This window comes from Carassius gibelio, chromosome B9 (genome assembly GCF_023724105.1).
Source record: "Carassius gibelio isolate Cgi1373 ecotype wild population from Czech Republic chromosome B9, carGib1.2-hapl.c, whole genome shotgun sequence".
Classification (NCBI taxonomy): domain Eukaryota; kingdom Metazoa; phylum Chordata; class Actinopteri; order Cypriniformes; family Cyprinidae; genus Carassius; species Carassius gibelio.
This window is the reverse complement of record NC_068404.1, coordinates 9630476-9646609: the sequence shown is the minus strand read 5'-3', so window position 1 is coordinate 9646609 and position 16134 is coordinate 9630476. Positions and strand designations below refer to the sequence as shown.

Genomic DNA, 16134 nt, shown 5'->3' with positions numbered 1-16134 from the left:
AGACAAAAGGGTTCTTCTATGGCATCGTGTGAAGCACCTTTATTTTTAAGAGTGTGTGACAAATAAAAGCAATATGTGATCTAAAATCTAAACGGTTAATATCCTCTGATTGGATGAAATCACAGGCTGAATTTTCTGTAAAATCTGTCAACTCCAACAGCCCAAAATCTGCAGAATGGATCTGACTTTCAGCAACTAGCGTCAATTCCTCCAGACTGTAAATTAGGGCAAAAATCTGTACAAAAGTCACCTTGTGAATTCCAGCCTTCAGTTCCATAGTCCTACAATAAATACGACAGCTGAACACTCCTTGATAGAAATCGAGTTTGACGTCTCAGAGTCAAAGATCTACCAGCTCCATTTCTGCATGTTTAAATCAGAAACAAACTCAAAAGGTAAAATAAAACCATCTAATATAGTTAAAGGAGTATTTAAACCTTCTCATTAACGAACAAAAAACATATGCACTCATTCTATATGCAGTTAACGGCGACACTAATGAGGCTGATGTATTTAACCCCAGACTCTTGCTCAGGTTATATTTATATGAACCTGTGTGCTGTCCTTCACCCTTAGCTTTACCTTGTACACAATATTACTGTCCACTGATTTTTTGTTGTTGTTGTTGATGAAGCCATTTCAGAAATGAATGTGGTTAATATTCTTCACTGTGCAAATGGAGTCATATACACATAACTTGTCAATCAATCAATCACCTTTATTTATATAGTGCTTTAAACAAAATACATTGCGCCAAAGCACTGAACAACATTCATTTGGAAAACAGTGTCTCAATAATGCAAAATGATAGTTAAAGGCAGTTCATCATTGAATTCATTGATGTCATCTCTGTTCAGTTGAAATAGTGTCTGTTTTAATTTGCAATCAAGTCAACAATATCGCTGTAGATGAAGTGACCCCAACTAAGCAAGCCAGAGGCGACAGCGGCAAGGAACCGAAACTCCATCGGTGACAGAATGGAGAAAAAAACCTTGGGAGAAACCAGGCTCAGTTGGGGGGCCAGTTCTCCTCTGACCAGACGAAACCAGTAGTTCAATCCCAGGCTGCAGCAAAGTCAGATTGTGCAGAAGAATCATCTGTTTCCTGTGGTCTTGTCCTGGTGCTCCTCTGAGACAAGGTCTTTACAGGGGATCTGTATCTGGGGCTCTAGTTGTCCTGGTCTCCGCTGTCTTTCAGGGCAGTAGAGGTCCTTTCTAGGTGCTGATCCACCATCTGGTCTGGATACGTACTGGATCCGGGTGACTGCAGTGACCCTCTGATCTGGACACAGACTGGATCTGGTGGCCACGGTGACCTCGGAACAAGAGAGAAACAGACAAATATTAGCGTAGATGCCATTCTTCTAATGATGTAGAAAGTACGGTGTTATGTGAAGTGTTCCGGTTCCAGTTTACCTAATTAATGCAGCCTAAAAATCCTTTAACGGATTTGGATATTAAAAGCATATTAGTATGTTATGTGTATGCCAGGTTAAAGAGATGGGTCTTTAATCTAGATTTAAACTGCAAGAGTGTGTCTGCCTCCCGAACAATGTTAGGTAGGTTATTCCAGAGTTTAGGCGCCAAATAGGAAAAGGATCTGCCGCCCGCAGTTGATTTTGATATTCTAGGTATTATCAAATTGCCTGAGTTTTGAGAACGTAGCGGACGTAGAGGAGTATAATGTAAAAGGAGCTCATTCAAATACTGAGGTGCTAAACCATTCAGGGCTTTATAAGTAATAAGCAATATTTTAAAATCTATACGATGTTTGATAGGGAGCCAGTGCAGTGTGGACAGGACCGGGCTAATATGGTCATACTTCCTGGTTCTAGTAAGAACTCTTGCTGCTGCATTTTGGACTAGCTGTAGTTTGTTTACCAAGCGTGCAGAACAACCACCCAATAAAGCATTACAGTAGTCTAACCTTGAAGTCATAAATGCATGGATTAACATTTCTGCATTTGACATTGAGAGCATAGGCCGTAATTTAGATATATTTTTGAGATGGAAAAATGCAGTTTTACAAATGCTAGAAACGTGGCTTTCTAAGGAAAGATTGCGATCAAGTAGCACACCTAGGTTCCTAACTGATGACGAAGAATTGACAGAGCAACCATCAAGTCTTAGACAGTGTTCTAGGTTATTACAAGTAGAGTTTTTAGGCCCTATGATTAACACCTCTGTTTTTTCTGAATTTAGCAGTAAGAAATTACTCGTCATCCAATTTTTTATATCGACTATGCATTCCATTAGTTTTTCAAATTGGTGTGTTTCACCGGGCTGCGAGGAAATATAGAGCTGCGTATCATCAGCATAACAGTGAAAGCTAACACCATGTTTCCTGATGATATCTCCCAAGGGTAACATATAAAGCGTGAAGAGTAGCGGCCCTAGAACTGAGCCTTGAGGTACTCCATACTGCACTTGTGATCGATATGATACATCTTCATTCACTGCTACGAACTGATGGCGGTCATATAAGTACGATTTAAACCATGCTAATGCACTTCCACTGATGCCAACAAAGTGTTCAAGTCTATGCAAAAGAATGTTGTGGTCAATTGTGTCAAACGCAGCACTAAGATCCAATAAAACTAATAGAGAGATACACCCACGATCAGATGATAAGAGCAGATCATTTGTAACTCTAAGGAGAGCAGTTTCAGTACTATGATACGGTCTAAATCCTGACTGGAAATCCTCACATATACCATTTTTCTCTAAGAAGGAATATAATTGTGAGGATACCACCTTTTCTAGTATCTTGGACAGAAAAGGGAGATTCGAGATTGGTCTATAATTAACTAGTTCTCTGGGGTCAAGTTGTGGCTTTTTTATGAGAGGCTTAATAACAGCCAGTTTGAAGGTTTTGGGGACATGTCCTAATAACAATGAGGGATTAATAATAGTCAGAAGAGGACCTATGACTTCTGGAAGCACCTCTTTTAAGAGCTTAGATGGTATAGGGTCTAACATACATGTTGTAAGTTTAGATGATTTAACAAGTTTATACAATTCTTCCTCTCCTATAGTAGAGAATGAGTGGAACTGTTCCTCAGGGGGTCTATAGTGCACTGTCTGATGCGAAACTGATGCGAAACTGTAGCTGACGGCTGAATGGTTGCAATTTTATCTCTAATAGTATCGATTTTAGAAGTAAAGTAGTTCATAAAGTCATTACTGCTGTGGTGTTGGGAAATGTCAACACTTGTTGAGGCTTTATTTTTCGTTAATTTAGCCACTGTATTGAATAAATACCTGGGGTTATGTTTGTTTTCTTCTAAAAGAGAAGAAAAGTAATCAGATCTAGCAGTTTTTAATGCTTTTCGGTAGGATATGCTACTTTCCCGCCAAGCAATACGAAATACCTCTAGTTTTGTTTTCCTCCAGCTGCGCTCCATTTTTCGGGCTGCTCTCTTTAGGGTGCGAGTATGCTCATTATACCATGGTGTCAAACTGTTTTCCTTAACCTTTCTTAAGCGTAAAGGAGCAACTGTATTTAAAGTGCTAGAAAAGAGAGAGTCCATAGTTTCTGTTACATCATCAAGTTGTTCTGAGGTTTTAGATATGCTAAGGAATTCGGATACATCAGGAAGATAACTTAAAAAGCTGTCTTTTGTGGTAGAAGTGATGGTTCTTCGATACTTGTAACAAGAAGTAGAATTTACAATTTTGGCTAAACTTGTCACAGTCATTTAGTAAAACACGGTTTATATCAACTGAAGGAGAATTTCTGTCCTTCTTAACATGAAATGCAATAATCTCTGCACAGATTTTTATTTCTTCATGACTCGTATTCATAGACACATCAGAGATATTGGATATTGGCATTTTGTGATTTGAAAGTGGATATTAATGCTCATTTGTGTGAGTTTTAATACAGTGAAACATTCAAAAGTGACTTGCATAATATGAATTCAGTCCTCTTACACTGTAATTATAGTTTTATTTTTGTACATTGTGAGTCAAATGAGAGTTGAAATGATTTTATGTGCCATGAACACTGGCTTTTAACTGGGGTCTTTCTCAGTGCTGTATACTCTGGTCTTTTCATGTTTGAATCAGAAAGTACCATCAATCTCAGAGCAAGAGCAGGTTTAGTGAGGATTTGAACTTTTATAAGGAACTGAACTCAAGCTGGTATGGCGGAGATATTGATTTTCCAGTCATCTGTTGTGCTGAATGAGAACTTGTTTGGTTTGCTTGCTACCCCTGATCTCTCGCTAACTGGACGCGTCATGTGACCCAAGCTTGAGGGAGGTCTTGCCATGCTTCACCAGGTTTGAAGCACGTGTTGCGTGCTAGGTTTTGGTATCCAGTACTGAGAAATAAATGTGATCTTGTAAAGAGACTGATTACTGAGTTATTTAAGCTGCCAATGCATCTTTAATGACCTCACACAAGCTCTTAATTAAATCGAAAAACCTTGTTGGTGGACAAACACTTCCTCTTCATGTATTTGAGCGCAGTTACGATATTTGCTAGTGTTGTTGTGTTGTTGCATTTGTGACTGTGATCATTGTGTAGTTTTGTTACATTTCTTCACTAAAGATACAAATTCTCTGAGCATATCTATATCTATAACTAGTGTGAATGTGAAAGGAGCATACTTAAATTCATGAGCAGTGTGTCTGTGTGTAGTGACTTGATGTTTTTTTGCTGAGGTTGGCCTGGGAAACCAGGGTCACTTTGCGCCACTGTAAGCCATGAGTAGTCATTCTGCAGTCCTGTATCCTGCTGACTCACCAGTGCTAATAAACATGGATTTAATCCTGTCAGATTTCATCTTTTGTGTGCACAAATTGTCCATATATATATATATTTAAAATATTTATCACAGAAATAAGAATATACTCGTGCAAAATGATTGTAATTGAAACAGTTGTGATTTGTGATTGTGTTCATTGCAATTAAATGAAAAACTATTATAGATTAAATTAATATGAAATGCAATTAGAAAGAATTAGAGAGCTTTTATGACTTAATTTATAGAATTTCATTACTTCTATTGTCTTTTAAATATTTAACCCTGGACCACAAAACCAGTCTTAAGTCGCTGGGGTATATTTTTAACATTGTATGGGTCAAAATTATAGATTTTTCTTTTATGCCAAAAATCCATAGGATATTAAGTAAAGATCATGTTGCATGAATATATTTTCTACATTTCTTACCATATTTAGTATTTAGATTTTTTTTTTTGCACCCTCAGATTCCAGAATTTCAGATCCTAACAAATCATACATCAATTGAAAGTTTATTTATTCAGTTTTCAGATGATGTATAAATGTCAACTTAGAAAGATTTACACTTAAGACACTTAAGTTAAAGTGCACTGCTGAAATTAAATTATATTTGCTGTAATTTCTACTGAATATATATATGTATATATATATATATATATATATATATATATATATATATACACACACACACACACACACACACACACACACACAAATATATATGTATTTACCCATTTCTAATAAAGTTTAAATTAAGTGGATTTAAAATGTATATAATTTAAATGTAATATATTTGAAAAAATACAGTTAAAATTATGATCAAGTACTTTACATGTGCTTTAATATTTTAGTCAAAACATCAAAATAAGTGCACTTCTTTAAAACATGACAATGTTTTAAGATAATTAAAATGATGATTTAAAATGTATTTCAAGTAAAACCTTTAGTTTTACTTTATTAAAGTGCACTTTTTACTTTCTGTAAGTGTGCTTAAGTGGAATTTTATGTCATATATTAGCTGCAAGCACAGTTTTTTAAAGAATGCTTTTAAGATTTGAAGCACACTATAATTGCTAATTTCTTACAATTTAGCACACTTTTTCAAAAGGGTAAGTTTAACAGTAATGTTACAGTCAAAAACACAGATTTCTCCACAAGTCATATCAGCTTCCAAAGCAAAGCTGTTGCAATAATCCATTGTTATTTTAAGTCAATGGGAAGATAATGATTAAAAGGAGTAATGCTGATGAAAAACCACACGTTGCATAACTGAGTCAAAGGCCATCATGTGAGGAGGAATCGAAGAGAGAAAGAAAGAAGGAATTTAGTTAACACTGTAAAAAGAGTGACAGCACAAATAATAAGGAAAGACAAAGAAAAAGGAAAGAAAAAAGAGAAAACAATGGTGAAGACACATAGATGCAAGAAACTCTCATGTAAAGAGCAACCTTTGGACCAAGAAAGGCATAGAAGAATAGAGAGCCTAGATGTGAATTCCAGTCCTTCATTGATGCTGAATATTGCCCTTGCACTCCAAGTAAGTATTTCTTTATTTATTTTTCTTATCTCTTTTGAAAGTTAAAAAAGTCATATAGCACAGTAGAGTACATTAAAAGCATGCACTTTAACTCCTCTGTGGATCACAGCTATACTCTAGCTGTTGAAAGTGAAGTCATCCTTGATTTTCTTTTGTAACTTAAAAAAACATACTTTCACATTTTAGTTACAAATGCTGAAATCTTACCTCATAATGAATTACATAGACAGGATGTTCTCAGAGCAAACATTTAACACAACAACTGAAAAAGTAAAAAGTGTTTTGCTCTCTGTCTCCACACAGCATGTGCTGGTTCTGTCCTCTCTGTGTGCGCTGGTTGTGGAAACACTCATTCAGGAAGTAGACAAAGACAGAATAGTGGCCTATGTGTTCTTTAACTCAGGTATATCTACACTGTTGCAGAGCTGGATTGGATCACGGTAAGATTACATTTACCCTGTTGCTTTCCATGTGAGCTGATATAGTTGCACTAAAGCATCTATAGAGATAAGTCCAATGTTTACTCTGTTTAGTTTGCCATTGATCTTGGCTCCATCTTTGGACTTTCTGATCCCTGCCTTGGCTCTGCTTTCTGCTCAGTCAGGTGAGAATGGCAGAATTAAAGTGAAGCCAAAGACATTCTAAATACCTACCCACTTAAACACACTAACAAACCCAATGAAACACATCTACAGAAAAAATAATATTGTTTTGTGTGTTAGGGACTGCTGTGGCCTGCAGGGGGCAGTGCACTGAACCAGAGGAGCCTGTGGCCCCAGCACTCCCAATAAGAGAGGTAGAGCACAGTGCTGTCCGTGGTGCTGAACATTCAGACCACCCTCCATTGTCACATTGTTCTACAGTAATGCATTGTAACAGCAGATCCCACTTCACAAAAAGTAGGCAAATTGATTTATTTAATGTATTTATTTATAACAGCTTTTTTTTTTTTTACTTTATTTATTTGAACAGGGATACTGTAAAATATACATTAACCTTAAAAAGGAGAGACGCATTATATCAGGTTGTAGCATTTATGATAATTTCCACCTGTAGTCCCTGGGCAGGCTGAAATAAAATTATTTCTGCTACTTGGAATAAAATAGATGCTAAATGAAATATGTATTCATTTATTTATTTAAGGGTTTTTAAAGGTAATTTGCTTCTTGAAATAAAATAAAATTTTACCTTAAATAATATAATTAAACTTTATGTCAGCTACATTTCAAATTTTCATTGAAAAAACAAAATGACTAAAATGAAATAAGACAATTATTATTATTTTTTTAAATCAAAAACTATATACAAAAGAAATAATGAAAATGACAAAACAAGAAAATTGCTGCAACTTTAAAATAACTAAATGAATATATATATATATATATATTATTATTATTATTAAATTACAAATATTAACAAAAAATGTAATAGTATATAAATTATGCTACATTAATAGAAATGCTTCTTGTACACCAAAATAGCATATTAGAGTGATTTCTATGACCATATGACTTTTAAGACTTGTGATGATGGTAATATATAATAAAAGTAATGATGCTGAAAATTCAGCTTTGCGTCACTGGAATAAAATACTTTTTAAAAATGTATTTAAACAAAACAGTTATTGTTAAAAGTATTTGTAATAACATTCCACGGTATTACAGTTTGAAATAAAATCAAATTAAAAATATCACCAAAAACTGTAATATATCAATCATTTATGTATGTATGTATGTATGTGTGTGTATATATATATATATATATATATATATATATATATATATATATATATATATATATATTATACTGACAATCTGTCTGTGCGAGTTTGTCAATGCTTGTCCAGTAAAGTGTCGTTATACTTATTCTACTTGGAGTATTGTGTATGTGTTTGTGTGTGTGCAGTTGAGAGGCATGGCTGTGGTTGCAGGTATGGTGCAGCTCGCTGTGGGTTTGACTGGTCTGGTTGGCTTTGCACTGGGACATTGTGGACCATTAGTTCTGGCTCCTCTTCTCTGCATTCTGGGTTTTTCCATCTACAGGGAGGCAGCACTGTTTTGTTCTGACCACTGGGGCATGGCTGCACTGTAAGCAAACACTTTGATGAAAAAAACAGCAGTTTATAATATTAGTCATTTGTAATATTATTTATATTAGTAATTGAACAATATAGAAACACCCTATAAGAAATACATTTTTCGCACATAGTGTGCAACTACATAGACACACATACTGCACTAAATACAATTTTCTTTGTTTTCAGGGCAGTTGTTCTTCTGGTGATCCTGTCTCAGCATCTGCACTACTTTCTGCAGCTGTCAGCGTTCTCCGTCTGCAAGAGACTTTCTGTGAGTCAAATAAAGGTTTTTTGGCTGCGTTTCTTAATGGGTTAGTTCACCCAAAAATCTAAATTATGTCATTAATAACTCACCCTCATGTCGTTCCAAACCGGTAAGACCTCCATTTATCTTCAGAACACAGTTTAAGATATTTTAGATTTAGTCCGAGAGCTCTCTGTCCCTGTGTGTGCGGTATACTGTCCATGTCCAGAAAGATAAGAAAAACATCTTCAAAGTAGTCCATGTGACATCAGAGGGTCCGTTAGAATATTTTGAAGCATCGAAAATACATTTTGGTCCAAAAATATCAAAAACTATGATTTTATTCAGCACTGTCTTCTTTTCCGTGTCTGTTGTGAGAGAGTTCAAAACAAAGCAGTTTGTCATATCCGGTTCGCGAACGAATCACTCGATGTAACCGGATCTTTTTGAACCAGTTCACCAAATCGAACTGAATCATTTTAAATGGTTCTTGACTCCAAAACGCATTAATCCACAGATGACTTAAGCTGTTAACTTTTTTAATGTGGCTGACACTCCCTCTGAGTTCAAACAAACCAATATCCCGGAGTAATTCATTTACTCAAACAGTACACTGACTGAACTGCTGTGTAGAGAGAACTAAAGATGAACACAGAGCCGAGCCAGATAACGAACAAAAGACTGACTCGTTCACGAGTCAAGAACCGGTTGCATCGGTTTTTGGATCACTAGTAGTGATGGGAAGTTCGGTTCTTCCGGACAGTTCGATTCAATAAACCGGTTGAAGAAAACGGTTGACTGGTTCTTTTGTGCTCGACGTAATGACATCATTGGCCTTCATCCAAGCCTTCGGTTTACCCGCGCTCATAACACTAGCACAGAATCAGTTCAGAATCAATCAACAAAAGAATAATTTCGGTTCAGACGCTCTGTGTGTCGGTCTGCTTCACGCTGAATCACACATGCGCAGTATGCAGTACTCGAGAAAGAGTCAATCTTTTGTTCATTATCTGGCTCGGCTATGTGTTCATCTTCAGTTCTCTCTTCACAGCAGTTCAGTCAGTGTACTGTTTGAGTACATGAATTACTCTGGGATATTGGTTTGTTTGAACTCAGAGGGAGTGTCAGCCACATTAAAAAAGTTAACAGCTTAAGTCATTTGTGGATTAATGCGTATTGGAGACGTGAACCGTTTCAAATGATTCAGTTCGATTCGGTGAACTGGTTACATCAAATGATTCATTGACGAACCTGATATCACTACACTTCAGTGAACACGCTCACAACAGACCTGGATGAGAAGACAATGATGAATAAAGTCGTAGTTTTTGCTATTTTTGGACCAAAATGTATTTTCGATGCTTCAAAATATTCTAACTGACCCTCTGATGTCACATGGACTACTTTGATGATGGACTAAATCTAAAATATCTTAAACTGTGTTCCAAAGATAATGGGTTCTTATGGGTTTGGAACAACATGAGGGATAATTATTAATAACATAATTTTCATTTTTGGGTGAACTAACCCTTTAAGGCTAGACTACACTGTAAGACTCAACTGATTTTAAAACACTATGCCCTGACTAACTTGCTGATTTCTTTGCAAATGGCTATATACAGCATCACACAGCAAATGACTTAGGATCACACACTAACTTGCACAGAAACATGTGCCTCTTAGTGAAAAGATGCTTGAATCAGTATGAAATATTAAACATGTTCAATATCCTCCAGCTGGTCAGAGTCGGCTCCCATCATACACTACATGATTTTCTGTGAAATCTGCAGTCTGTCAACTTTCACTTGTCCAGACTAGAGAAGTATAGTGTATTGCAGACATTACTTTGATTTTGAGAGCCATTTCTGCAAGTGTTTCTTTACATTTTAATGTTGTGTGACTTACCACAAAAAAAGGAGTTTAATTTCCCTCCCAAAACTAGTGTAACACAGACACCTTCGGTCATGATTTATGGGATTTCCTGTGTTGCACTGGTAGTCGAGCTCTTTTACAGCTTTTAACCTGCAGTACATTAGATCAGTGTTTTGCCTGTAAGAAGATTATATCATTGATCTGGGCAAAGTTTCCCAATGAAGATATGCCTTGTGTTACAGTGATCTTTGGCTAAAATGTTCTTAATTTAATATGAGGTTGAATGTTGTCAAAGGTTATGGGAAACAGTTTAAAGCTTTTTATGAGTGATCGTAAGCTCGTATTGGAATCTTGCTTTTGGGAAATCCTTATTAGTTTTTCTCTGCTCTGTGGAACTAGACAGTGCCTGATTGTCTAGTTATTATTCCCATCCATCTGTGTAAATGTTTTGATGTGGGAGTGTTTGTGTGCAACTTAAAATGTATGAATTACATTATCCAATTTTGATGTATTTTCTTACAGCATTTATTAATGTTAATTTTTAAATATAAATGCTAAAATGTATCAGTATATGTAAAATTTTACATTAACCTAGATTGATGCTTGTTTTCTTTTTAAAGGTTGAAATATGTTTACAATTTTCGCTGAAAATTTGGTGCTAATAAGATTTTTATTTCATATTAATCAACATATTAAAATGATTTCTAAAGGATCATGTGACATTGAAGACTGGAAAATTCAACTTTGTCATATCAGGAAAATATATACAATAGATCAAATATATTACAATAGAAAACAGTTAAGTTTAAATTTTAATAATGTTTCTTTATTGTATTTTCTATCAAATAAATGCACCCCTTTTAAAAAAAATCTTACCAACAACAAACTTTTACATGTACTTATAGGCCGCATAGATTTAAAATGAGGCAAATGTGGCACCTGCAAATACACGATGACCCTTTTTTTAGAACTTCTATTTTTTATTTTTACCATCTGATCTTTTTGCATAGGAAATAATATAGGTCCAATGACATTTTTGCACTAAACAGTCCATATATTGTTGGGTCACTGTATGTAAGGTCCCTTTTTATGTCCACACCCTATAACAGTTATATTGTCCCTGCTCTTTGTCCCCATTCTGTGCAGGTACTTCTGTCTGTGATGGTGACGTGTGGTGTCTGTGCTGCATTGGTGCATTGGGGACATGTCCATCTGAACTCTGTGACCCACATGCTCTCAACAAAGAGAAACGCCACCTTCATTCAGTCCAGGAATGGTCCACACTCATCTGACTTTGTCTTTCCTAATGACTCTGTACCCTGGCTGGACTTCCCCCTTCCAGGTAATGTGAAAGATCAGTTTTCAGTTTTAGTAGCTTTGTAGCAGCGCGATAGAAATGGTATTTTTTCCTTTTTTTGTTTCGATCTTTATGTTTCTTGTGTACTTTCAGCTCCAGCGCTCCCCCTGCTGTCTGGGAAAAGCATTGCAGCAGGAGTGGCAGCAGGCCTGTCTAGCAGCATTAGCTCTCCGGCTGTCTACGTGGTGGCAGCTCGGCTCCTGAAGGCTCCTGTGGCCCCAGCACATGCCTGTAACAGGGGCCTGTGTGTGGATGGACTGGGAAGTGTGCTCTCTGGCCTGATGGGGGCGCCAGCAGGAATGTGCAGCAGTGTGCCTAATGCATGTGTTATTGGGCTCAGCCAGGTGAGAGACTGTACTGATGCATTCACAAAAGTATTATGATTGATAGGTTTGCCTAGGATTCATTCTGTTAATGTTTATTGTTATATCTCTTCATGATGTTTCTCTTTTTCTCTCAGTCTGGGTCCCGGAGCAGTGTGCAGCTCGCTGGGGTGTTGTTGTTAATTCTGGGGGTGTCTCCTCAATTAGCTCAGATGGTCTGCTCAGTCCCTCTGGCCATCCATGGTGATCATCATTTTATATTTTTATATTTTCATTTTCCAAACATCCAAAGGACTTTCCATCTTTGTAGCTCATACTCTACTCTAGTCTTCTTGACTGTATACACAAATCCGCACAGGAGTACGCAGGTTTAGATTTCATCGGGTCAACCTATAGTTATGGTTTCACCCTGACGATTATGGCGTTATACTCATAGTTTAAATGTTTGCGTTTGCTCTTGTTCTCTCAGGTGCGGTGCTCAGCGTGACCTACACGCTTTCCGTAGCAACAGGGATAACTTATTTCCAACATGCAGATGTTGACTCTGGACGCAACATTTTTAATATCGGCTTCACAGTGTTCATGTCACTAGCACTGCCACGCTGGTTCAGACTTCACTCTAACTTCATACAAACAGGTATGGGATAATGCAAGTGCTTCATTAAAGGACATTATATACATTATTTTGACACGGGTCCATTTCATTGGATGAATTTTCATCTCTTTGTGTTCAGGTGTACCCAGTGTTGATGTGTTTCTCCGGTCTCTTTTAACCTTGCCCGTTCTCTTTGTGGGGGTTTTGGCTTTTCTTCTAGAGCACACGGTTTCAGGTAAAACAAAACACACAAATACACTACCATTCAAGTAGTTTGTGGTCTGAAAGATTGTTTTAAAAGAAAATATCATATAATTCTAACCAAGGCTGCATTTATTTACAGTATTAGATCAAAAATACAGTACAAACAGTAATATTGTGAAAATGATTATTTCTATTTTAATATATCTTAACATTTAACTTATTCCTGGGATGGCAAAGCTGAATTTTCAGCAGTCTTCAGTGTCGCATGATCCTTCAGAAATCATTCTAATATGCAGATTTGATGCTCAAGAAACATTTCTTGTTATTGTCAATGTTGAAAACAGCTGTGCTGCTTCATATTTTAGTGGAAACTGTGATCATTTTTATTTAAAGGTTTTTGATTAATTGATTTATTTGAAATGGAAGTCTTTCGCGATATCATAAATGATGATTTACTGCCATTTCAGGGAATTATAGGAGTTTCTTCCTAAAATAAAGCACTAAATTAATGTCTGTGATTTTTGGTATTTAGGGACTTTGCCTGAGAGGGGTCTTGTGCGACATGAAGGCACAAAGAAGATTCTGTCTCTCGCTGACCTGCAGCAGGGTTACAGCCATAGTCCAAACACGGTGTATGACCCTCCTCCACTCGTGATGAAAGTGCTGGACCTGAGGGGCTTGAGAACCATCCCGTTCTGTGCCTGCAGAAGCCCTCCTGTTGAAGAGGTGGTAGTGACAGTCCCAGAGATGTCTAGCCTATTACCTGACAAGGATGCTGCTGTTAGAAGCAGCTGAAGTTGTTCACTCCAACTTCTATTGTAGTTTTTTTGTATTTAACTTTTTATAAATTGTATTATGTTTATGAGTGGTACAGTTTTGTATTACTTCAACCTTTTTGACTTGAGGACCCACCCATTAACCCTCTGGAGTCTAAGGGTATTTTTGGGGCCTTGAGAAGTTTTGTCATGCCCTGACATTTGTGCTTTTTTCAGTTTCTTATAAATATCTAAATGGGTAAAGTCTAATATCACTGTAATCAGCACAAACTGGGCTATAATAATATGTGAAACCCATGCATGTACATGATTGTATTTTTGAGAAAAAAAATGTTATGCATGGTTAGTGAAAAACTAAAAATGTTAAATCACTTGAATAAGGGAATAAAACACATACATAAAATTGGTTGCCGGAAAAGTTGAGAACTGGAGCTTGTAGCCTAGAATTTTTCTTTCTGAATGATGTGAAAATCATCTTGTTTACTCACTCACAGAAAACAATATATTGATTTAAATTTTCTAAAACACTTTTTGTTGGTAAAAGTCATATGCAAGTAGGCGTCAACTATCATGAATATCATTGTGATTTACACCTGAGAAGACAAAGGCCTGCATAATGAGCTGCATAATGAGCTGCATAATGAGCCTCTCATTCAACTGTGCTACTGTGAGTGAGGACTTACAAGAAAGAGAACAAAATAAAAGTATATAATTTTATGTTTGTAGTTTATTAAGAATATATTTAATTATCCCACAACATAATTTAATATCCACTTGGGGGAGCAGTTAAACAGTTTATTAGGAACAATCAAAGCTGACTTTCAAATTTTTTGGCATCCTTTCTCTAGTCACACAATCCTTCAGAAATCCTTTTAACAATCTTATTTTCTACCAAATAAACCCCATTTATTATCATCATCATTATTATTATTATTATTATTATTAATGTTGAAAAGAGCTGATAATATTTTTCAGTTTTTTTTAGGGGGAATAAATCGAAAGAACTGCATTGTTTTTACATTTGTTAGAGTTATCTCTATTTGTCACATTTATATTATTTACATCAAGCTTTTGAATGGTATAGTATTGTATATTGTTATTGAAACTTCATAATGTTTCACTTGATTATACATTTAGTCAGGAATTATAGTTTGGAAAAAGTATTTGGAAAAAGTCTAACTAGTAAAATGTTTACACGTTATGTGAAAACTAGTACAAATAAATAAAGAGAGACTTACTCTGTTTATGATCTCTGCTGAATAAAGTGCTTCATTCTTTTTTCTGAGGAAATCCATTTCTCAAATCCTCAACCACATCACATCTTTTTGGGGTGAATTATGTCTTAGTCCTCTCATCGCGAAGCAAACAGTAAAATAAAATAAAAACTTGAAGAATAGTCTGGCTGCTTTTTCTTCTGTGTGGGCGTATTCAAGCCACGCGCTTCAGTTTGAATCTGAATAGCGCGTTCAGCGCGGGGGCGTGGTCACATTAAATATAATGAGCGGAGATATGAAAAATAGACATCGCGTTGTTTTCATATGGATTACTTTATCTCAGAATATTTGTTTTCGGCAGCACTTGTTTAGTTTAAAAGTAGACATTCCAGGCTTTCTATAGATATCTCTCTCATGTCTCTTCGTTGAGTATTCACGGAGTTACAGTTCATTTTAATGAAATGTTTGTACATGACGATCAGCGGAGACAAAGACTGTAGACAGCGCACCTTGTTTGTTATCTTTATTTTATAAGTGCACAAAGGTTTTTTGTTATTATGTCTGTATCCAAAAAAAACTAGACCCTTTACAGATTCGATTGATGTATTGCTCTTATCTGTACGATTAAAACTGAGAGTGTAATTTAAGTTCTTTTCGGGGTTATCAGGTGAAAATGACTCAAAACGCATATATGCGTTAATCGACTCGAAAGGGTTAATCAACAAAATGTAATTATTTATTAGATAATTTAAGTTAGATTGTTTTATTTTATTAATAATATTACTATTATGAATAATTCATTAATAGTAATATATTAATTTGAGGCTCCTTCATTGGTCCCAGCCGCTGGTTCAGAATAACTGGATAGAGTGCATAACTTGAGTTTCGGAGGTGAAATTGATCAAAAATTGATTTTTAATATAATTTTAAAGATTTTTAAGACCTGTTTTGAGCTCCAAGGTTCTTGATCGGTGGTAAATGCTTTTCTTAGAATTTGTTATGGAAAAACTACATTACCCATGATACCTTGCAGAAAATTCCACCAATGAGAGAGCAAGTGAGCAAACTTTGGCAAAAGAGCTTGCAGAGAACATCCACTGCATGAATCATCACAAATAACTTAATATTCTGGTGTACTCTTAAAATGGCTAAATATTTTAATATATATGAATATTTTCAGAAAATTTA

General features: G+C 35.9%; 1 protein-coding gene across 1 annotated transcript; it reads left to right on the top strand.

Annotated features, from left to right (window-relative positions):
- Window positions 1-6028: 6028 nt before the first annotated feature.
- On the top strand, window positions 6029-14791 carry slc23a3 (solute carrier family 23 member 3). The gene is made up of 12 exons (XM_052564750.1): window positions 6029-6284; window positions 6588-6724; window positions 6818-6888; window positions 7007-7080; window positions 8190-8371; window positions 8548-8632; window positions 11624-11819; window positions 11928-12178; window positions 12295-12400; window positions 12627-12794; window positions 12892-12987; window positions 13489-14791. The coding sequence occupies exons 1-12, from the start codon at window positions 6150-6152 to the stop codon at window positions 13749-13751; spliced, it is 1764 nt and encodes a 587-aa protein (XP_052420710.1). The 5' UTR covers window positions 6029-6149; the 3' UTR covers window positions 13752-14791.
- The last annotated feature ends 1343 nt before the right edge of the window (window positions 14792-16134 follow it).